This window comes from Mesocricetus auratus, unplaced genomic scaffold (assembly GCF_017639785.1).
Source record: "Mesocricetus auratus isolate SY011 unplaced genomic scaffold, BCM_Maur_2.0 Super-Scaffold_100010, whole genome shotgun sequence".
NCBI classification, from domain to species: Eukaryota; Metazoa; Chordata; class Mammalia; order Rodentia; family Cricetidae; genus Mesocricetus; species Mesocricetus auratus.
In genome coordinates, this window is record NW_024429194.1 from 58,869,296 (window position 1) to 58,886,063 (window position 16,768).

Consider the following 16,768-nt stretch of genomic DNA (forward strand, 5'->3'; position numbering starts at 1 on the left):
ACAGACACATAGACACACACACACACACAATTCCCCACGTGTACACGGCACCTATGTCACTCCCACACACACACACAATTCCCCACGTGTACATGTGCCATGGCACCTATGTCACTCACATCATATGCACACACAAGAGGCACATTTTCAAAAAAATTAGATGATCATTCTGTACACTTGAATATATACAATTTTTATTTACTAATTAATGTTTTTCCTTTTGAGACAGTCTTCCTGTGTATGCCAATCTCAAACTCACAGTGATCCCCCCTCAACCTGCAGGGACTGACTGAAGGCTGGCATTACACTGGCCCAATCAAATATTTTAAAATTAAAAAAGGAAAAATAATAGTAGCCAATATTTTACATGAATGCTGAGAAAAACCCTAAGATTAGTGTTTTGTGGATTATTTCAAATGTTTCTTTTTTGAAGGTCATACTGCATTACTACTAATACATTAAAACATTTTCTTTGGCAGAAACTGGGCCCTTATTGTCTTTATGGTGACACTTGGACATAGGTGGAGCTATCAGAAGCACAATCAGAGAATCAGACTTGCAGGGGGCCAGAATTCAAAAGGACACTATTGCAGTGGCCAAGGATTATGTGGCCTAACAAATTTACAATAAAGCCAGCTCCTATTTGTCATTCTTTTAAAAACCATGGTAAAAATTTGCTAAACAGACAGCAGAGCATCTGTAAACAGAATGTAAAACTTAAAAAAAATTAAGAATTTAAACCTCTGATGCACGTTTTCTGCCTAAGAAACAGTGATTGCTTTTCTTCATTTTCAAAAGTCAGTAGAACCAGAAACCATGGAAGTTTTGAAGATTTGGCCATCACACATTCAGAAACAAAAATGCTACCACCAGTGTTGGCTTTTGATCACTTAGGTATCACAAAAGTTTGTTTTCCAGGGTCACTATGGAAATAGCTATCATCACGGTTTTGAGATTAATCTGTGTTTTCAATAGCAATGCCAGGACACTTTGTTAACTTGAAGTCCACTGGAGAACCTCACTTGTGAGGATGGCCACAGTTAACAGCAAGTAAGCAGGCTTGTATCTCCTGGAGCAACACTTGGACACTGCCGCATCAGAAATGGGTTTTAATGAAATATTTGCTACCGTATTTCCTCACGTCCTACAAGAGACCAATACCGGCTCCTGCTCACTGTGGTGACAACCTGTTTGGCTTTCTTTTCAAGATTCAGAGCAGCAACAAACTCACAAACAAAATGGTGCTGTGCCAACAGCACTTGGCCATTTGAGGTGTGTAATGTGTGGATCACACACTAGCAAAGGCCCCCAAGGAGACCGCAACCTCTCTGGTCCAGAGTGAATTCAAGGTCAGCTCGGGCAAGACAATAACCCTGTCTCAGAATAAAAATGTAAAAGGAGTGCTGGGGCTGTCACTCAGTAGTAGAGCCCTGATCCATGGCGAGGCCGCTGTGTTCAGCCCTCATGTCACCCTGTCCCCTGACACGCTGTGAGGGAGGCGAGTGGGCAAGCGTCACAGCTGTGGGAATGCTCTAAGCATTGATCCACGAGGCACAGGAACTCTTTATTGCCACAGGAAGCAAGTGCACTCATCTCCTCAACAGTACTAAGAATCACAAGAATGTAGAAGCCACACAATAAAGAATAACACAGACGTGGGGAGAAATGGCCCCTTGGATTATATTGGCTGTAACACTGAGGTAACCAATTGACCTTGTTCAGTGAAAATATCTTAAACAAAATGAAAGAAAATTTACTAGTTATAACATCCAATTTATATACACCATCCAAATAAAAATATATATTATTTGCTTTAATGTATAGCAAGTTTTAATACATTAGTGTTTACAAAATAAAAACTGTATTCTACTGACTTTTTTTGTGCTTCTTTATCTCTAAGCTTGAAAGTCAGAATAGTATGCTACTTAAGGAAACTTACTTCTAGATTTAAAGATGCAGGTTCTAGGTCCGGGAGGGACAGACAAACACCAGGGGCAAGATTACTGCATCTTTTAGAACTTGCATGTTAAAATCTACAAACTTGAATTGTAAGACACAGTTTTTAAAAAAAGGACCACACAATTTTCTCAAAATAGATTACAGAATACAGGAAACAGTTGGTGAAAGTAGGGGGACACTAACCAGTGCTGTGGCCAATCCAAAACTGAATGTTCTATGCAAATGGCGCCACACTAGCTCTATACACAGTGGACTGTGAAACCACAATAGTCAGCATCAAGATCTGCAGAGGCCAAGGTCCATGAGACACTTCTCCAGTGGGCAGACGCCATTCAGGAAGGGGAAAACGCCTTTCAGTGGTAGAAAAGCTTATTGGTGTTTCTACTGTAGCGCTCTTCTCCTCGTCAGAAGGAAAAGTGACCACAGAGCAGTGATTAGAGACCGAGGGGCGGACATCTCACAGAACAGACTAGGAACCGATATTTATTACAGCCATGATTCAAAGCAGGACTAAAAACAAAACACAGCCTCCATGTCAATTCTCCCACGGCATCTTTATCTTAAACATTCAGGGTTAATTTACTCTGCCTTAATTTACTTGACATCCTCTGAAATACCAATGTTTAAGTCAAGGCTCTTACACGTTAGCCTGCTTACTTCAAGTCTTCTGTCTCACATCTTGAGCAGCTGTCATAAATGTAGCCTACCTCATCTCGGAAATATTATTCCAATTTTTAATTCGTGCATGGATTAAACCAATGAAAGCGGCATTATTTAGTGACGGCTACACATTTCCTATTAACCAAAATCAATTTTAATCAAGTATTAAGTACACAGTCTTTTCCTTGGTGTAAACTGAGTATTTGCCTTCCATTTCTCTCCAGCCACTGTCACCTTGCCAATAACTACATTGCTAAGCTTTCTTTTTACGACTCAAAAGTCCTAAATGTTGATGAGTAACATTTACCGTAAATACACTTAAAGTAGACAACAAAATTTCAAGTAAAAAGAATGGTCTCCACATCTATTAGACCAAAAGGTCTTAACACCTAGATTTGCTTCTATAAATTACACAGACACATTGTACATTCTTAAATAGTGAATGCCTACAATATTGAGCCTTTCCATACAAACAACTTACACAGGAAGGTAATGGTCAGTGTTTGTTACATTGCAGCACTCTCTCGATTTCTTCTTCTGTGGCTGTTGCTTTGTCCTGGTTTCCACAGACTACTGTGAGTTCTTATGCTTTGGCTATGGTCTGTTTGAGCAGAATGAGGCAACACTGGTTATTAAGGCTTATTCTATGATGGAGCATTATCCTTGAATCTGGTGCCATTTTCAGAGACAGTGGGAGAATCTAGGCTATCTTGAGTCTTCAGGCTCTGTTTTAATAACTTTCTTTTCCAAGGTAAAAGCAGAGTGAGGGTAGTCTTTTAAAATCCCGAGGTTCTCTGCATAAGACAAAACCAGAAAGAGTTTGGTATTTGAAATCAGTGGACTACAAACTCAAGTTACTAAGCCCCCAACTTCACAGCAAATATTATTAACTATTCATAATTGTGAAACTCCATGTGAAATTTTATTTACAGACTTGTGGCTAAAAGCATGGATTTTGGCTGAACATGGCAGTGATGTATTCCAAGGACTCAGGAGGCTGAGATACGAAGATTGCTTCAAGTTCCAGGTCAGCCTGGGGTACGTGGAGAGTACCTAGCTATCCAGGACCACACAGCAAGACCCTGACTCATGAAACAAACAAACAAAAACAAAAACAAGCCACAGCTACATTTCAATCTCAACTACATTAATTGCTAACTATAAATTAATGTGAGCTGACTGGGCAGTGGTGGCGCACGCCTTTAATCCCAGCACTCGGGAGGCAGAGGCAGGCAGATCTCTGTGAGTTTGAGGCTGGGCTGGATGGACAGCCTCCAAAACAATACAGAGAAACCCTGTCTCGTAAAAACCAAAAAAAAAAAAAAAATTAATGTGAGCTAAACCACCTATAAATGAGGAAAATATCTACAGAGTAGGATGAGGGGTAAACATGAAATGTACATGAATAAACAGACCTTTTTAAAAAGGCTTGGTGCACTGTAGTACGTACTGAGAATCAAACATGCCATTCACATACAAATGTTAACAGCTGCCGGGCGGTGGTGGCGCACGCCTTTAATCCCAGCACTCGGGAGGCTGAGGCAGGCGGATCTCTGTGAGTTCGAGGCTGGGCTGGACCGACAGCCTCCAAAACAATACAGAGAAACCCTGTCTCATAAAAAACCAAAAAAAAAAAAAAAAAACAAATGTTAACAGCTAAAATACTATAAAATTGTGATTGAAATGCATCTTCAATTTTAAATATGAAACTATGTCTAAAAGTTCCATGGCATTCTAAACTGATGTAAGTGGGAATAAAGAATGAAAAGTTTACTTTCATAAGTAAAGGTTCCATGGAGTTTTATTAATAGTTATTTCAACAATGTAGACTACTAAATGTAAAATGTAATCCTTACATAATGTACTAATACTTGGAGATATGTACACAGATATACATTACATACATGCAAATATGTGGGCTAATGCACACACATACATAAAACACACACACACATCCCTACCTTGAAAGGGAATCAACATGTCTATCTACTTATCTGAACATAGGTAGACAGCTCACTGTATGTAGGCAACCTCTCTATACAGAAAGGAATTCAAATTGAACTTAGGAGTAAGAAAAACAGTCACAATACTTTCATTTTTTCCAGCTGTACAGCTCACACTCTCTTGTCTATGGCTTATAATGAATGGCCCTGTGGAGTATCTACTTTACAGATGAATTCATGAGAAGCAGAAAGAACAAACCCCAGGTCACCTGGTCTTACTGCATCGAGTCTGTGCCATCTCTATGCATTTCTTTAAAGAAAATATTCTCCAATGGATTAACAATGGTCCATACCAATCACACAGGAATCAGACTCCAAGGGGTTTTTGTTCTGTGAGTGTGTGGGGGTGGAGGTGGGCTTTCGTTTTGTTTTTTCTTTTTGAACATGAAATTGGGTGAGTAGTGAGGCAGGCAGGATCTGAGAGAAACTGTGGGAGGGGAAGGAATGATCAAAATATATTGTATGAAATTCTCAAAAAACTAAAGAAGTTTAAATGCTAAAATTGAATCTAAAAAAAAGAAACAAAAACTCTTCCTTAGGTATTCCTTTGTTCTGTTCCATGTAAAATCCCAGTTTAACTAAATCTCCATGTTGCAGAGATACCAAGTGTGTCTCCACGGGAGACAAATATGGTCACTGTAACTTCAGTGTTTTTTATGTAGGGTCTTCAAAGCAATATGAGTTGTAGAAAGCATGTTAGTTTGTTAAGAGCTTGAAGGAAGAGCTTGTTTTTTTATATCGATGAAAATAGGAGACCAAATTGGTGTCATTTTAGGATAGTTTCATTTGTCAACCTCTGTGACAGTCCATGTGAAACAGTGGACTAAAGGCCACAAGCACAGGACATTATTTCCCACATCAGTATTTTAGCATCTGCTCCTGGAAACATGAACAGAAAGACACACACTCTCTTGACAAAACTTCCTAGTTAATCCTCAATCCACGGTCAGCTGCAAAGTCATGTTCCTACTGACATAACAAACAAATACAGTAAACTGTCCAATTTGGTCTCCGCTTCCCCATCTCTAAAATCTGTGACTGTCATCAAATGATTCCTAAAATTTCTTTTATTCAAAGACTGAATGATACCAGACTCTCCCGAGTGGTGCTGGCATTTACTAACCAATGCTGTGTGATTCATTTCATTTGAGTTAATACCAGAAAACTTCACCAAAAGACAAACATGAACCTTCATCCAGTGACTGATGGAAGCAGAGGCAAACACCCACAGTTAAACACTGAACTAAACCCATGGAACCCAGTGACAGAGAGAGAGGAGCGATGAGCAAATTGGCAAAGAATGGACTGGCGAAACCAACAGAGACAGCCCATCTGAACAAGGAGGAGCTCTTGGACCCCAGACTGATAGCTGGGAGGCCAGCATGGGACTGATCCAGATTCCCTGAGTGTGAGAGTCAGTGAGGAGGCCTGGGCAACCTATGGGGTCCTGAGCAGTAGATCAGTGTTTATCCCTGGCATACAAATGAACTTCGTGTGTCCATAACACAAAGAGGAATCCTCTCTCAGCCTGGACTCTTAGGGGAGTGCCTGGAGCCTGCCCTAAGTGAAATGACAGACTCTAGATATCCGCTATGTGGAAAGAAATGGGGATAGGGTGGGAGGCTGGGGGGATGGTGGGAGGGGTGCGGGAGGAGGGGAGGGAGAGGGAACAGGGATTGACATGTGAAGCAAGCTATTTAAAATTAAAGTAATTAAAAAAAAACTTCACCCTAAAATGCGTCTGCATGAAAAGTCAGGTTGAGGTGCACAAGGCTTCCTCAGCACGAGAAGAGATGCAGAGCACACCTGCATCATACCACAGTAGTGTCAGCAAAGGAATGCCCGCCCAACTCATCAGAGCCATTTATTACTCAGCTTGAGCTATATACAAGCGGCCATCCATGCAATGGCTAGTCCAAGCATCTTAACCTCCATTACTCTTCCTTGTCATTCTCAAACAGGCTAGCTGATATTTTGGTAATCTGTAATTTCCAAGGGGAACTGACAAGTGACACTGTTCAGTGGGGACAGGAAGGGAAGAGCAGAACTCAGAGCTGAGGGAATGTTACCCGGGTTTTCTCTGATCACAGACTGCATTCTCACCTGATGAGTGGGACTTCGCCTCACTGGAGTAAAGTCTGCTTAGCTCCCCATCGGCCACAAAATGATGGGGCTGTCTGTTCTGTACATTAGGCATTCGGAGATTCAAAGGTCTTTCTCCTTTGAAAGAAAAACAAAACACAAAGTAACATTTAAAACATTCCCAGTGTTTTTTGTTATTTGTTTATGTTTGATTTTGTAGATAAATGTTCACAAATTGCCGGAACACACCTTCTGAGAATGGGAAGGGTCAAGAAGCAGTGACGCATGTATAATAACTGAGAAAAGACATTTAAGATAACAACTTAGAAGGGAAGTCTCTAACACTAGCACCTCGAGTGTACAAACTGCTGGGGTCTGTACAGCTAAGAGGAACCAAACAAGAGACAAACATTTCTAGATGCACTGAATTAACACAGATCCTCTGTACAACGTCTTCCTTAGCATTGCAACTATGCAGTAAGTGCGCCCTTACCTAGTCACACGCTTGAGAGCAGAGGCAGCGATGGCTTCAGACCAATTATAGTTTTGTTTTTAAGCACAATCCATGAAAATATTAGTACAGATATAGCAAAATGCTTTATACATGATGCTATATTATCCATTACATTAGCCATCCCGCAGTAAGTTACACTAGTGTCATAAGTTAAGCTCCATTAAACCTTAACATAATTGTGTTTGCTTAACTGTTCATTCTTAGTTACTAAGAAAGGTCAGAGAAGTTAAAGACCTCAACTGAAATGTTTTTGTCATGTTTTAGAAAGAAAACCTTCCTTTTACTCTTGTGTCATGGTCTCAGGCAATATTTCATTCCACTGCTAGAGAATGCTTGCTAACATGCTATTCTTATTTGGGCGGGGGAAAAAAATCTTTGGCAATACACACCATACAAGGGGTTAAGATCCAGGACATATAAAGGAGTGCAGAAGTTAATCACCAAAACCTCTAACCTTGCAAGTAGCTGCACTAATGAAAAAAAAGGGGGGGAATATACATGCTCTCCAAATATTTGAAAATCTGCTCAACAGATTCTGCCTCACCCTTGTTAGAATGGCTACCATTGAGAAAACAGACGCCAGAGAGGATGCAGGGCAAGAAGACCCCTATTCAGTGCTGATGAGAGCATGCATTGGTGCTGCCAAACTACGGGAAATCAGCGTGGAGGGGCCTCAAGAAGCTAAAGACAGAACTGCCATATAAGCCAGCTCGACCACTTCTGTGTGCATGCCTGCAGGATGCCAGAAAGCATCCCACTGAGATATGCACACACTTGCTTATTGCTGCACGGTTCACAACAGCTAAGACATCAACCAGGTCCAGATGTCCACCAGCAGATGAACGATAAGGAACACGAGGCACAGATGCACAAGATACGCAGGGGAGTTTTATTCAGCCGTAAAGAAAAGTGAAATGATAGCACTTCCAGGAAAGCAGATGGGAATCATGATGTATTAAGTCAAGTGAAATAAGCCAAATTCACAAAGACAAACACCACATTTCCTTTTGTATGTTGAACCTAGATGTGTGTGTGTGTGTGTGTGTGTGTGTGTGTGTGTGTGTGTGTGTTGAAACTAGAAAGGGACACAATAATCTGGGAAGAAGGGATTTTAGGGAGGGCAAGGTCAAAAAGAGGGTAACCCGGTACGTGTGAGATGAAAGGGGCTATTGGAGGAGGACGGTCCTGGGGGAGGAGGATACTAAGAGCAAAGTCTGCAGGAAAAGCCACATCAAAACCTGCTGCTTTGTATGAACTGAAAGCATTTTTAAAAAGATGGGGTCTCACTTGGAAAGAGGGGTTACCAACCGTGGGATTCACCTGCTAGAAAGTGAATAGTACATAAAATAAGACAATATGAAAACACTGTTTTCCCTTGGCATACTGTTTAGTGACATTTGAAACTGCAGGTTTCATGGCATATCTCTCTGCTTGGAGCTAAGCTGTACACGAACAAGGATGGGTTTTGAATTGTCATGCCTTCTGGGCTTAGAGGCATGCCTAGCATATAGAAAACACTTCAAAAAAAGCCTCTGAATAAGTGGATAACAATGACTTGGGATTTTCTTCATGCTGAAGACATGACAAAAGTAAAAGAATTTTCATATCAAAAATACTCATGAGTCACTGAGCTTTCTAACATGGAGTTGTGTTCTGTGTGTCTTAGAAATAGCCACCACATTCTCTTAGGAAACAGATGTTATACATTTTGAACAAATTGGTTTTGAAATTTAAAGAAAGATGTTTTGATCATTTTGAAAAGGTCCTGGGTTCGATGCCTGGCAAAACAAGGAAACAGATTCCATCTAAGAAGTGTCTTTGATAGACTCTGTTTCCTTGGGAACTGGCCTATATGCTCACATCTCCATCCTGACCAAGCCTCTACAAGACACATGTGCAAACTAAAGTAAAGGAATAATAAAATTTAGGATATCAGAAATGAAAATATACAAGATGAATACTTTCCTTTGAAAGGAACTAGTTAAAAACAGACTTTCACAGAGATAAAATAATCCCTTCAAAATACTGATTTAAATCTGGTCTGTTCTCCCCATTTCTCTTTGAAAGGTACACGGTGCTGGCTCTAGAGGCTGGGTCACTGCAGAGGCATACCTTGTCCATCTGAGCCATCAGAGGGCAGGCCATCCGGGCTGTGTTCCCCGGAGCTCTGCCTGTAGAGCCCCGCCGTCAGCCTCCTCTCCTGCTGCAGCCTCTCATAGCTGGCCTGGGCACACAGGAGCTCCATCTGCTTTGCCATCCCCTTTTCAGTCTGCTAGAAAGTAAAGCAAAGATAAAACCAATAACTACAGCAGTCTAGATTTCTTAAGAGCCTAAAGATGCCAATTTGAGACTCCAGCAAATGTATTTAGTATTTATTAAAATGAGCTCACACTTCCTATGGTATGCTTGCCTCCACAAATATGACTAAATGTCTGTGTCATGTGAGTTTGCTCAGGTTTACTTCAGTCCCATAAAGAGACTCCCATGTAAGCTCAAGAACAGCATAACCTTCACTTTGTTTTCCAAGGTCCTGGGTCTTTTAAAGGATTTCCCTTCTTTCTTAAAATAAATAAATAAAAATAAAGATCCCAAGAGCACCAGCTACATCTGCTGTCAACTACTTGGAACACAGGGTGAAATCCTGGCATTTTATTTTAGGATTTGGCGCTGCCCAGACTCTGCTATGATGACAGCCTGCTTGGAGGAGAAAAGGTGTAAAACGGCTGTCTAGAAGAACAAGACAAACACACCTCCCACCAAAATTAAACAATGCAAATTATGCAGAGAAGCATCCGTGCCAGCAAGGATCTCTGCCTCCGCCCCAGAGAGAAGCGGCATTTCCCCACCAACATAAACGGACATGTTTAAAATACAAGGCTGGTGTGTGACATACAAAGTCATCTCCGTGTGCATTTCAGAGGCTCCTTTCATACTCAATGTTCTAAATTACTTGCGTGTGATATTCAAAGCAGTGCATCTACAACATTTGCCAAGGAAGTAATAGTCAAAATGCAGATATGATTCATTACCATGTTATATAAAAGTACTATAAGAATTCTTCTATATAAAATTGGTTACAAAAGGCATGATTCATAATTTTAAAAATCAATAGATGGAACGCATAAAGAATTAAATAACAAGGAAGCATGCCCATACTACTTTTCTAAATGTGCACAAACCAAAGCAAAGGTAACAATGACTTCATTTCACGTGAAATTTCAACCAATTAACCGATGACATTTCAGCCAGCCGTTCCGAGATGGTAGCAGTATTACTCTCTTTCTCTCCGGTCACCAGGTTTGGGCAATACTAAATGTGAATGCAAACAGGTCTGCAGCGCTGTCTAAAAGGGACATTCACACACGGACTTTGGAAATGTCCATTTCTGAGCACATACATAGTTAAAAATTTACTAAAATGTGTGTGTGGGGGGTAGCACTGGCTGTACAAGCCTGAGAAGCCACATTCAAATCCCTGAACCCACACAAAGAACTGAGCATGGAGATGCATTGTGATCCCAGCACTGGGGAGGCAGGCAGAGGTGGATCCCTGGGACTTAGCAGCAACACAAACAAGATCAAGCCCAACAAGATCCAAAAACCAAGATGGGATGGCTCCCGAGCAATGACATGCATGGCTTTCCTCCGGCTCTACAGACAGGTGCACACACCCCTGCACCCCTGTGCAGTCACACAAACACGCACTCCTCACATATATACAGAAATGAATAGAGTTATCCAAGCTACACTAATTTAGCAATTCTTCAATGAGGCTTTAAGTGAGATATGAGTTACAATGCTGACAATATGTTACTGAGATCTCATGCTATTTTACCTAAGAACTATGTTGTACATAGCCATAATGAGAATGACTGCTTTCCCCCCAATACTAAAATACTAATACTTCCTATAGTTAAGATTTTGTTCAAGAACCAAATGAAACCACGTTGTTCCTGCCACCATACTGATATAGCTGTGGGGCAGACATTTTAACAATAACCAGAAACAAACTTGATCCTCAGAACCCTCGATCTGCAACTGGCTGAAGCAGCCCCCTATTTCCAGCCTAAGGCTATCTCCTTGAGTCGTCCCCTGCAGGTTACCTGTGAACTGAGGGCTGCGAGCTCCTCACTCTTGGCTCTGGCCTGCTGGAAGAGTGTTTGCACAGGTTCCTGGAAGTCTGGAAATCCGTCCTGTGGGCAGAAAACAGGGCCTGGATATTTAGACTGTTAAAACATAAAGCAAAGACAACACTTCATCTTCAGTAGTAAATGATTTGCTGAGGTTGTAGAGTACATCAGTCTTAAGCTACCTACCACGCCTTGTTTTCTACAGTAAGGCCACAAATGAACAAGATGGGAAATGTAATCACCACCATCATAAGCCAGCAGGGGCAAGTGAACTCTGTGACCACATAGATTGACAACAAACATCTCAGCCAGCATCCGACTAACCACCTGCTCACAGTGGACACTTCAGAGTGTCCTAACTTTTCCTAATTTCTGGTTTCATGAAAAGCCCTGTGATACACTTCCAGGGAAATAGCATTTTCCTACAGTTTCAACATTCAGAAGAAAAACATCGAGGAAGAACCCTCCACCAGGACATCATCTTCCCTGTCCTCCATCACTGTTTGCAGTGGTCCTCAACTTCCCTAATGCTGTGACCCTGTAAGGCAGTTCCTTGTGTTGTGACGACCCTACCATAAAATTGTCATTGCCACTTTGTAACTGTAATTTTACTGCTATGAATCATAATGCTAACATCTGTTTTCCTGTGGTCTTAGAGACCCCTGTGGAAAGGTTATTGAACTCTCAGAGGCATTATGACTCACAGGTTGAGAACCACTGGTTAAAGTCCTTCATTGGTTTATCTGTCTTAACCAGTATGGCTTTCCCTGCTGGCCCTGGGTACTGCTGGACCTTTAAAAATGTTTTCTTGTCAATTTATTTTTGTCTTGACATCCAAAAAATTAATGTACACATTACCATTGTATAAGTTTCTGTGTTACTGTGACTTCGACTGCACTAAAGTTCAAAAGACAGTTTTAGAAAATCAGTAAATAAGACCAGGATGTGGTGTCACACGACTTTAATGCCAGCACTTGGGAGGCAGTGGCAGGTGGATCTCTGTGAGTTTGAGACCAGCCTGGGAGGGTGAAGACAAGAGAATCTACTAGAGCAGCTGAGAGGACCAAATGGGAAGAGACGATGGATCACACCCTTAGCACATGGGACCTGCTAAGCAAAAACAGCAACCTAGTTCACACTTTATGGACTAGGGTCTTTTTGCAGGGCATTCATTCTATGCCTAGGCAACCCTTCAGCGACAGCGGTTCAGGTTGTGTGTCTGGGTGAACCCACCCACCATGTCAGGTCCTGTGTGTCTGGGTGAACCCACCCACCATTTCTTTCAAGTTTCTTTTAGCTGTTTGCTGTTCTGCATGAATATAAAACCTATGGGCAACCACGATGACTTTAGTAAAATTAAGGAAGGCCACTAACGGTCTCCTTACAGAAACTGTTATTACCAATGCAGCTTCCCCTTGGTTGGATAAGCTACATACTTCTAACACAGGGTTAACAATTAAAAACCAAATTTGTTACAATAACTGAGTAGAAAACTATGTGGTGTTGTAATAAAAATATTTTACTTTATTTGAGATACAAGATGGTGGCTGAAAACAGTCTCCCATGGTGGTCTTTATGTGCCACGCTTTCAAATATTTAATCTACCAAATTAATTTCCTAAGTAACACCTAATTATCTGTTTTTAATTTTAAAATGACCCAGAGCTCACAATGTAGCTCAGACTAGCCTTGAACTTATAACCTTTCTGCCTTGGCTCCTGAAGGCTGGGATTACAGGCACCACAACCACAATGAGCGAATCATCAGTTTGTTTCTTTGAAGTCAGACTGGTAGTAAAGAGTGAATAATTGACACTGAGAACAGCTTTATGCACCTTCCCATCCAACAGTACTTCTTTTTTTTTCTTTTATTTTCCAGTTTAAATTTAGATAAGAAACAAGGTTGCTTCACAAGTCAGTTCCAGGTCCCTCTCCCATTCCCTCCCCTCCTCCCGTGCCCTCCCCCCAACCCCCCCCCCTGTTATCCCCTCATTCCCCCAGGGAGGGTGAGGCCCTCCATGGGGGTGTCCATAGTCTGTCATTTCATATAGGGCAGGGCCTAGACCCTTCCCCAAGAGTTCAGGGTGAGAGTGGCACCTCACATTGTTCGATGGGAGTCCAACAGTACTTCTTGAGTACTGAAGATGCTGCCCCGTAGGAATGTACAGACTATAATCAGTAGGTGAGCTACAGTTAACTTCACGTAAGAGTATACAGCAGTACATTTTTCTTCTAAGAATTTTTTTTTTTTTGCTCCTAGAACTCCAGCCTCAACTTGAGCAAACCTTCCTTTAAGCTCAAGCTAGAGGACTTAGAACAAACATTAGGGAGTCCGCAGCAACAGCCCTGCTGGCTGACAGGAGCCCCAACTGCACTGGTTCCCACTTCACGGGCATTTTCTTCTTAGCTCTCACCAACGACACTCAGCTTCCCACAGTCTATAGCTATTGACACTAGCTCTGAGCCTGGGCTCGTACATTCCTGATGTGAAGACACCTCTGAAACATGACCGGGAAGAAGGGTTGTCACAGCTGGTTTTCCTGAGAACTGACTTCCGCTCTATGATTTGTGCTGGGTTTGAAATCTAATCCCATTGCTGTTTCTGGTGTGCAGAGCAGACTATTCTGCCCCGGGGGTATTGTCCCATCTGAGGAGGGACACTGTAGCAGTCATGAGGCTACTTTATACAATCATTTAGAGAGGAACAAAAATGTATAGAAAACACTTAGCTCAGTACTTGGCACATAGGAGTTACACATGGAAAATGTTTCCGCCATTTAGACAGATTAGCCAAAAAAACCACCAGGCTTAATCAAAGTAAAACAAGCCAGTGTAGGTAACTTACCGTTCTTGATATATATATGGTGTTAGGGATATTTACACAGTATAGCTATCTGAGCATGAGTGGGGACTCCATACTTAAAACAATAACCAGCAAGAAAACTCTGGATATATTGGTAGGGGGCTACACTGGTGAAAACCACAGGGGAACACCAGAAGCACCTGAGGGCACAACAGACAAGCAGGCCACAGAGGGCATCGGCAGAGCCCCAGACACTTAGGAGGCTCCCAGAGGGCATGGCGCTTAAAGGAGAGAGTTCTTCAGGAAAAGGCGCAGCTTATACGAAGGCCTGCAGGCAAAAGCAACAGCCTGCACAGCACTTTATTATAGCCACTGTCAGAAATGCCGCAAGGGAGAGTGGCAGCGAAGTTAGAGACGCATGGCCAGATTCTGTGGGCCCCACACACTGCTGCACCATCTGAATCTCATCCTAAGCAGATGGGGTAAATACTCTCTTCAGGATAGAGAAGCCACTGACATTCTCGGAAGACCTGGGTTTAGAAAGGTCACACTAAACACAGCTGAGACTAGTTAGTGCCTGTGGCGAAGACAGAACAGAGGCCTGGAAGTGCGGTGGGGACATTGGCTTCAATACAGGCTGCAGGGCCACGCATGGCTTAGCAGGGGAACTAGAAGATGGATGGATTCAGTCGGAGGCAAGGACTTCGCTGCACACAAAGCAGGTAAGAGGTGTAGTGAGTGTAGACAAAGGGATTGGAGCTGGAGACTCAGAGCATTTACCAGCTCAGGGACAGGCTTTGGCTAGAGCTGCCGGTGCCCCAGATGCTCCAGTCTCTCAAGCACTGCTTGAAGAGGCTTCTGAAGGAGGAAGAAGCTAGCCAGTCTGCTCAAGTTAGGACCAGATGTGTGGTCTCAGAAAGCCAACCTCATTATTCACAATGTTCCCAATTTTTCCGCAGAGATTACATCACCTGCTTTAGGGGCCCAGGGGAGATCTGTGGGCATTAAATGAACTAATACAGATGGCAAATCTTGTCACAGAGTGCCTTCATGGTCAGGACGATTCAGCCATGAGAATACTGCACAGCTGGGGAGGGGACCTCCAAACCCTGCACGTGAAAGCTTTCTGGGAAGTGCGCAGTGCTACATCGTTAACAAGGAGAAACAAGCTATCTGGAATGTATGACAGAGAACAAAAGGGAGGACATCCCCAAGACACTGGTAGAGGAATAGCCTGGTCTCCTTCACTGTGTTTGGCACAGGACTTATTCTGGGTCTCTGTAGCTTTCTTTCTAGGCACCAGCTGTACCATGCTATGAGCAATTTATCTCCATGTCACACTGATGGCTGCTGCCATTAATCACAGTGTTCCCTTGGTGATGAAACTCGGGGTCTCGGCACTGAGAAAATAAGATATATGTTTGGAGGCCGTGCATGACCTAATTAGTCTCACCCCTTTGGTCTCCCACCCTCGCTGCTTTCTCTCTTTCCCACCGAGTGCCAGCGAGCTGTTTTAAACGCTGCCCAGCTGTCTTGAAGTGATGTGTAGCAGCAGATGTTCTTAACCCCACATGTGCATTTTCCCTTTTCTCTCTTCACGCTTTCTGTATGAATAGCAGATTGGACGGCTTCTGCTTTTTTGATCCAGGGAGAAGAGCCCACATCAGACTCACCAGCTTTCTTTTCACAAGCTTAGTCACGGTGTAGGTGGATATGCTGACCCCGCCCCGCCCTGCCCCTCTGGAACAGCTGGCAGATGTTTCCTCTTGTTCAAACCTAGTTCTTTGACTTCCTGGGCTCCATTAACACATTCATTTCTTCCACTCAGTTGTTTCTGTACTCCACAGCCTCTCACTCCTGTCCTGTTTCTAGCAATGCTGGAGAAGGAAAACTCACAAGGAAAAGACACACAGCAGACAGCCAGGATTGGGCTCCACCTCTCTTTCTTAGAAGCTTCTATGACACTGTCATTACTAGAGATAATGACCGTTTGTTCAAGGAACCCTGTATGTTCTAAACCAGTTACCAACTGACTCTACTTTTAACCATCATTTTACATTTTTAAGCGGAGACACGGCAGCCAGGGATTCTGGCTCCTGACTCTTCACGTTCTATGATTAGTTTGTCAAGCCATCTTAGCCTGTTACAGGTAGAGTATAAACACATCAACTAACTTGTATGGGTACCCTCTATCTTCCCTACCTTCTACACTCATTCTAAACAGGAAGCACACCACACAGTACTCCCTTTCATGTAAATATATTTTGTAATTACCACTGTTAAATTTTCTACTGAAGACTTAGTTGTTTAATCAGGCAGTCATCCTTGGATTAGAAAATAATCGCCATTCCTCTTCTTCAGAGGCCACCAGTCCCGTATGCACATTTACAAACACAGACTGGGAGGTTCTAAGCCCAGCGGTGCCTTTCCATGTCTGTGAGGTGTTTTGTGAACACCCATTAGCACCCAGAAAAGCACTGCTTGAAGTTCAGGTGTAAGACATAGGCTGGAAACCTGACTCTTCCCCTAGATAAGCAACATGGCAACTCTGAGTCTGCGGTGGCTGTCAAATGGACATCATAGAACACACCCAAGAGGGTTTGTGATAAATGTCGAGAGG

At 42.6% G+C, this 16,768-nt stretch overlaps 1 protein-coding gene across 4 annotated transcripts in view; it reads right to left on the reverse strand.

Moving 5' to 3' along the window:
• Positions 1-172: 172 nt before the first annotated feature.
• Nab1 (NGFI-A binding protein 1) overlaps positions 173-16,768 on the reverse strand; it is a 43,840-nt gene continuing 27,244 nt past the window's right edge. For 2 of the 4 annotated variants that reach the window (XM_040752667.1, XM_040752668.1), the window contains exons 5-8: positions 11,321-11,410; positions 9,331-9,490; positions 6,726-6,842; positions 173-3,413 (exon numbers count right to left, since the gene is read on the reverse strand). In XM_040752667.1, the coding sequence (XP_040608601.1) occupies positions 3,325-3,413; positions 6,726-6,842; positions 9,331-9,490; positions 11,321-11,410 (456 nt within the window). In that variant the 3' untranslated portion in view covers positions 173-3,324. 4 annotated transcript variants of the gene reach the window in all.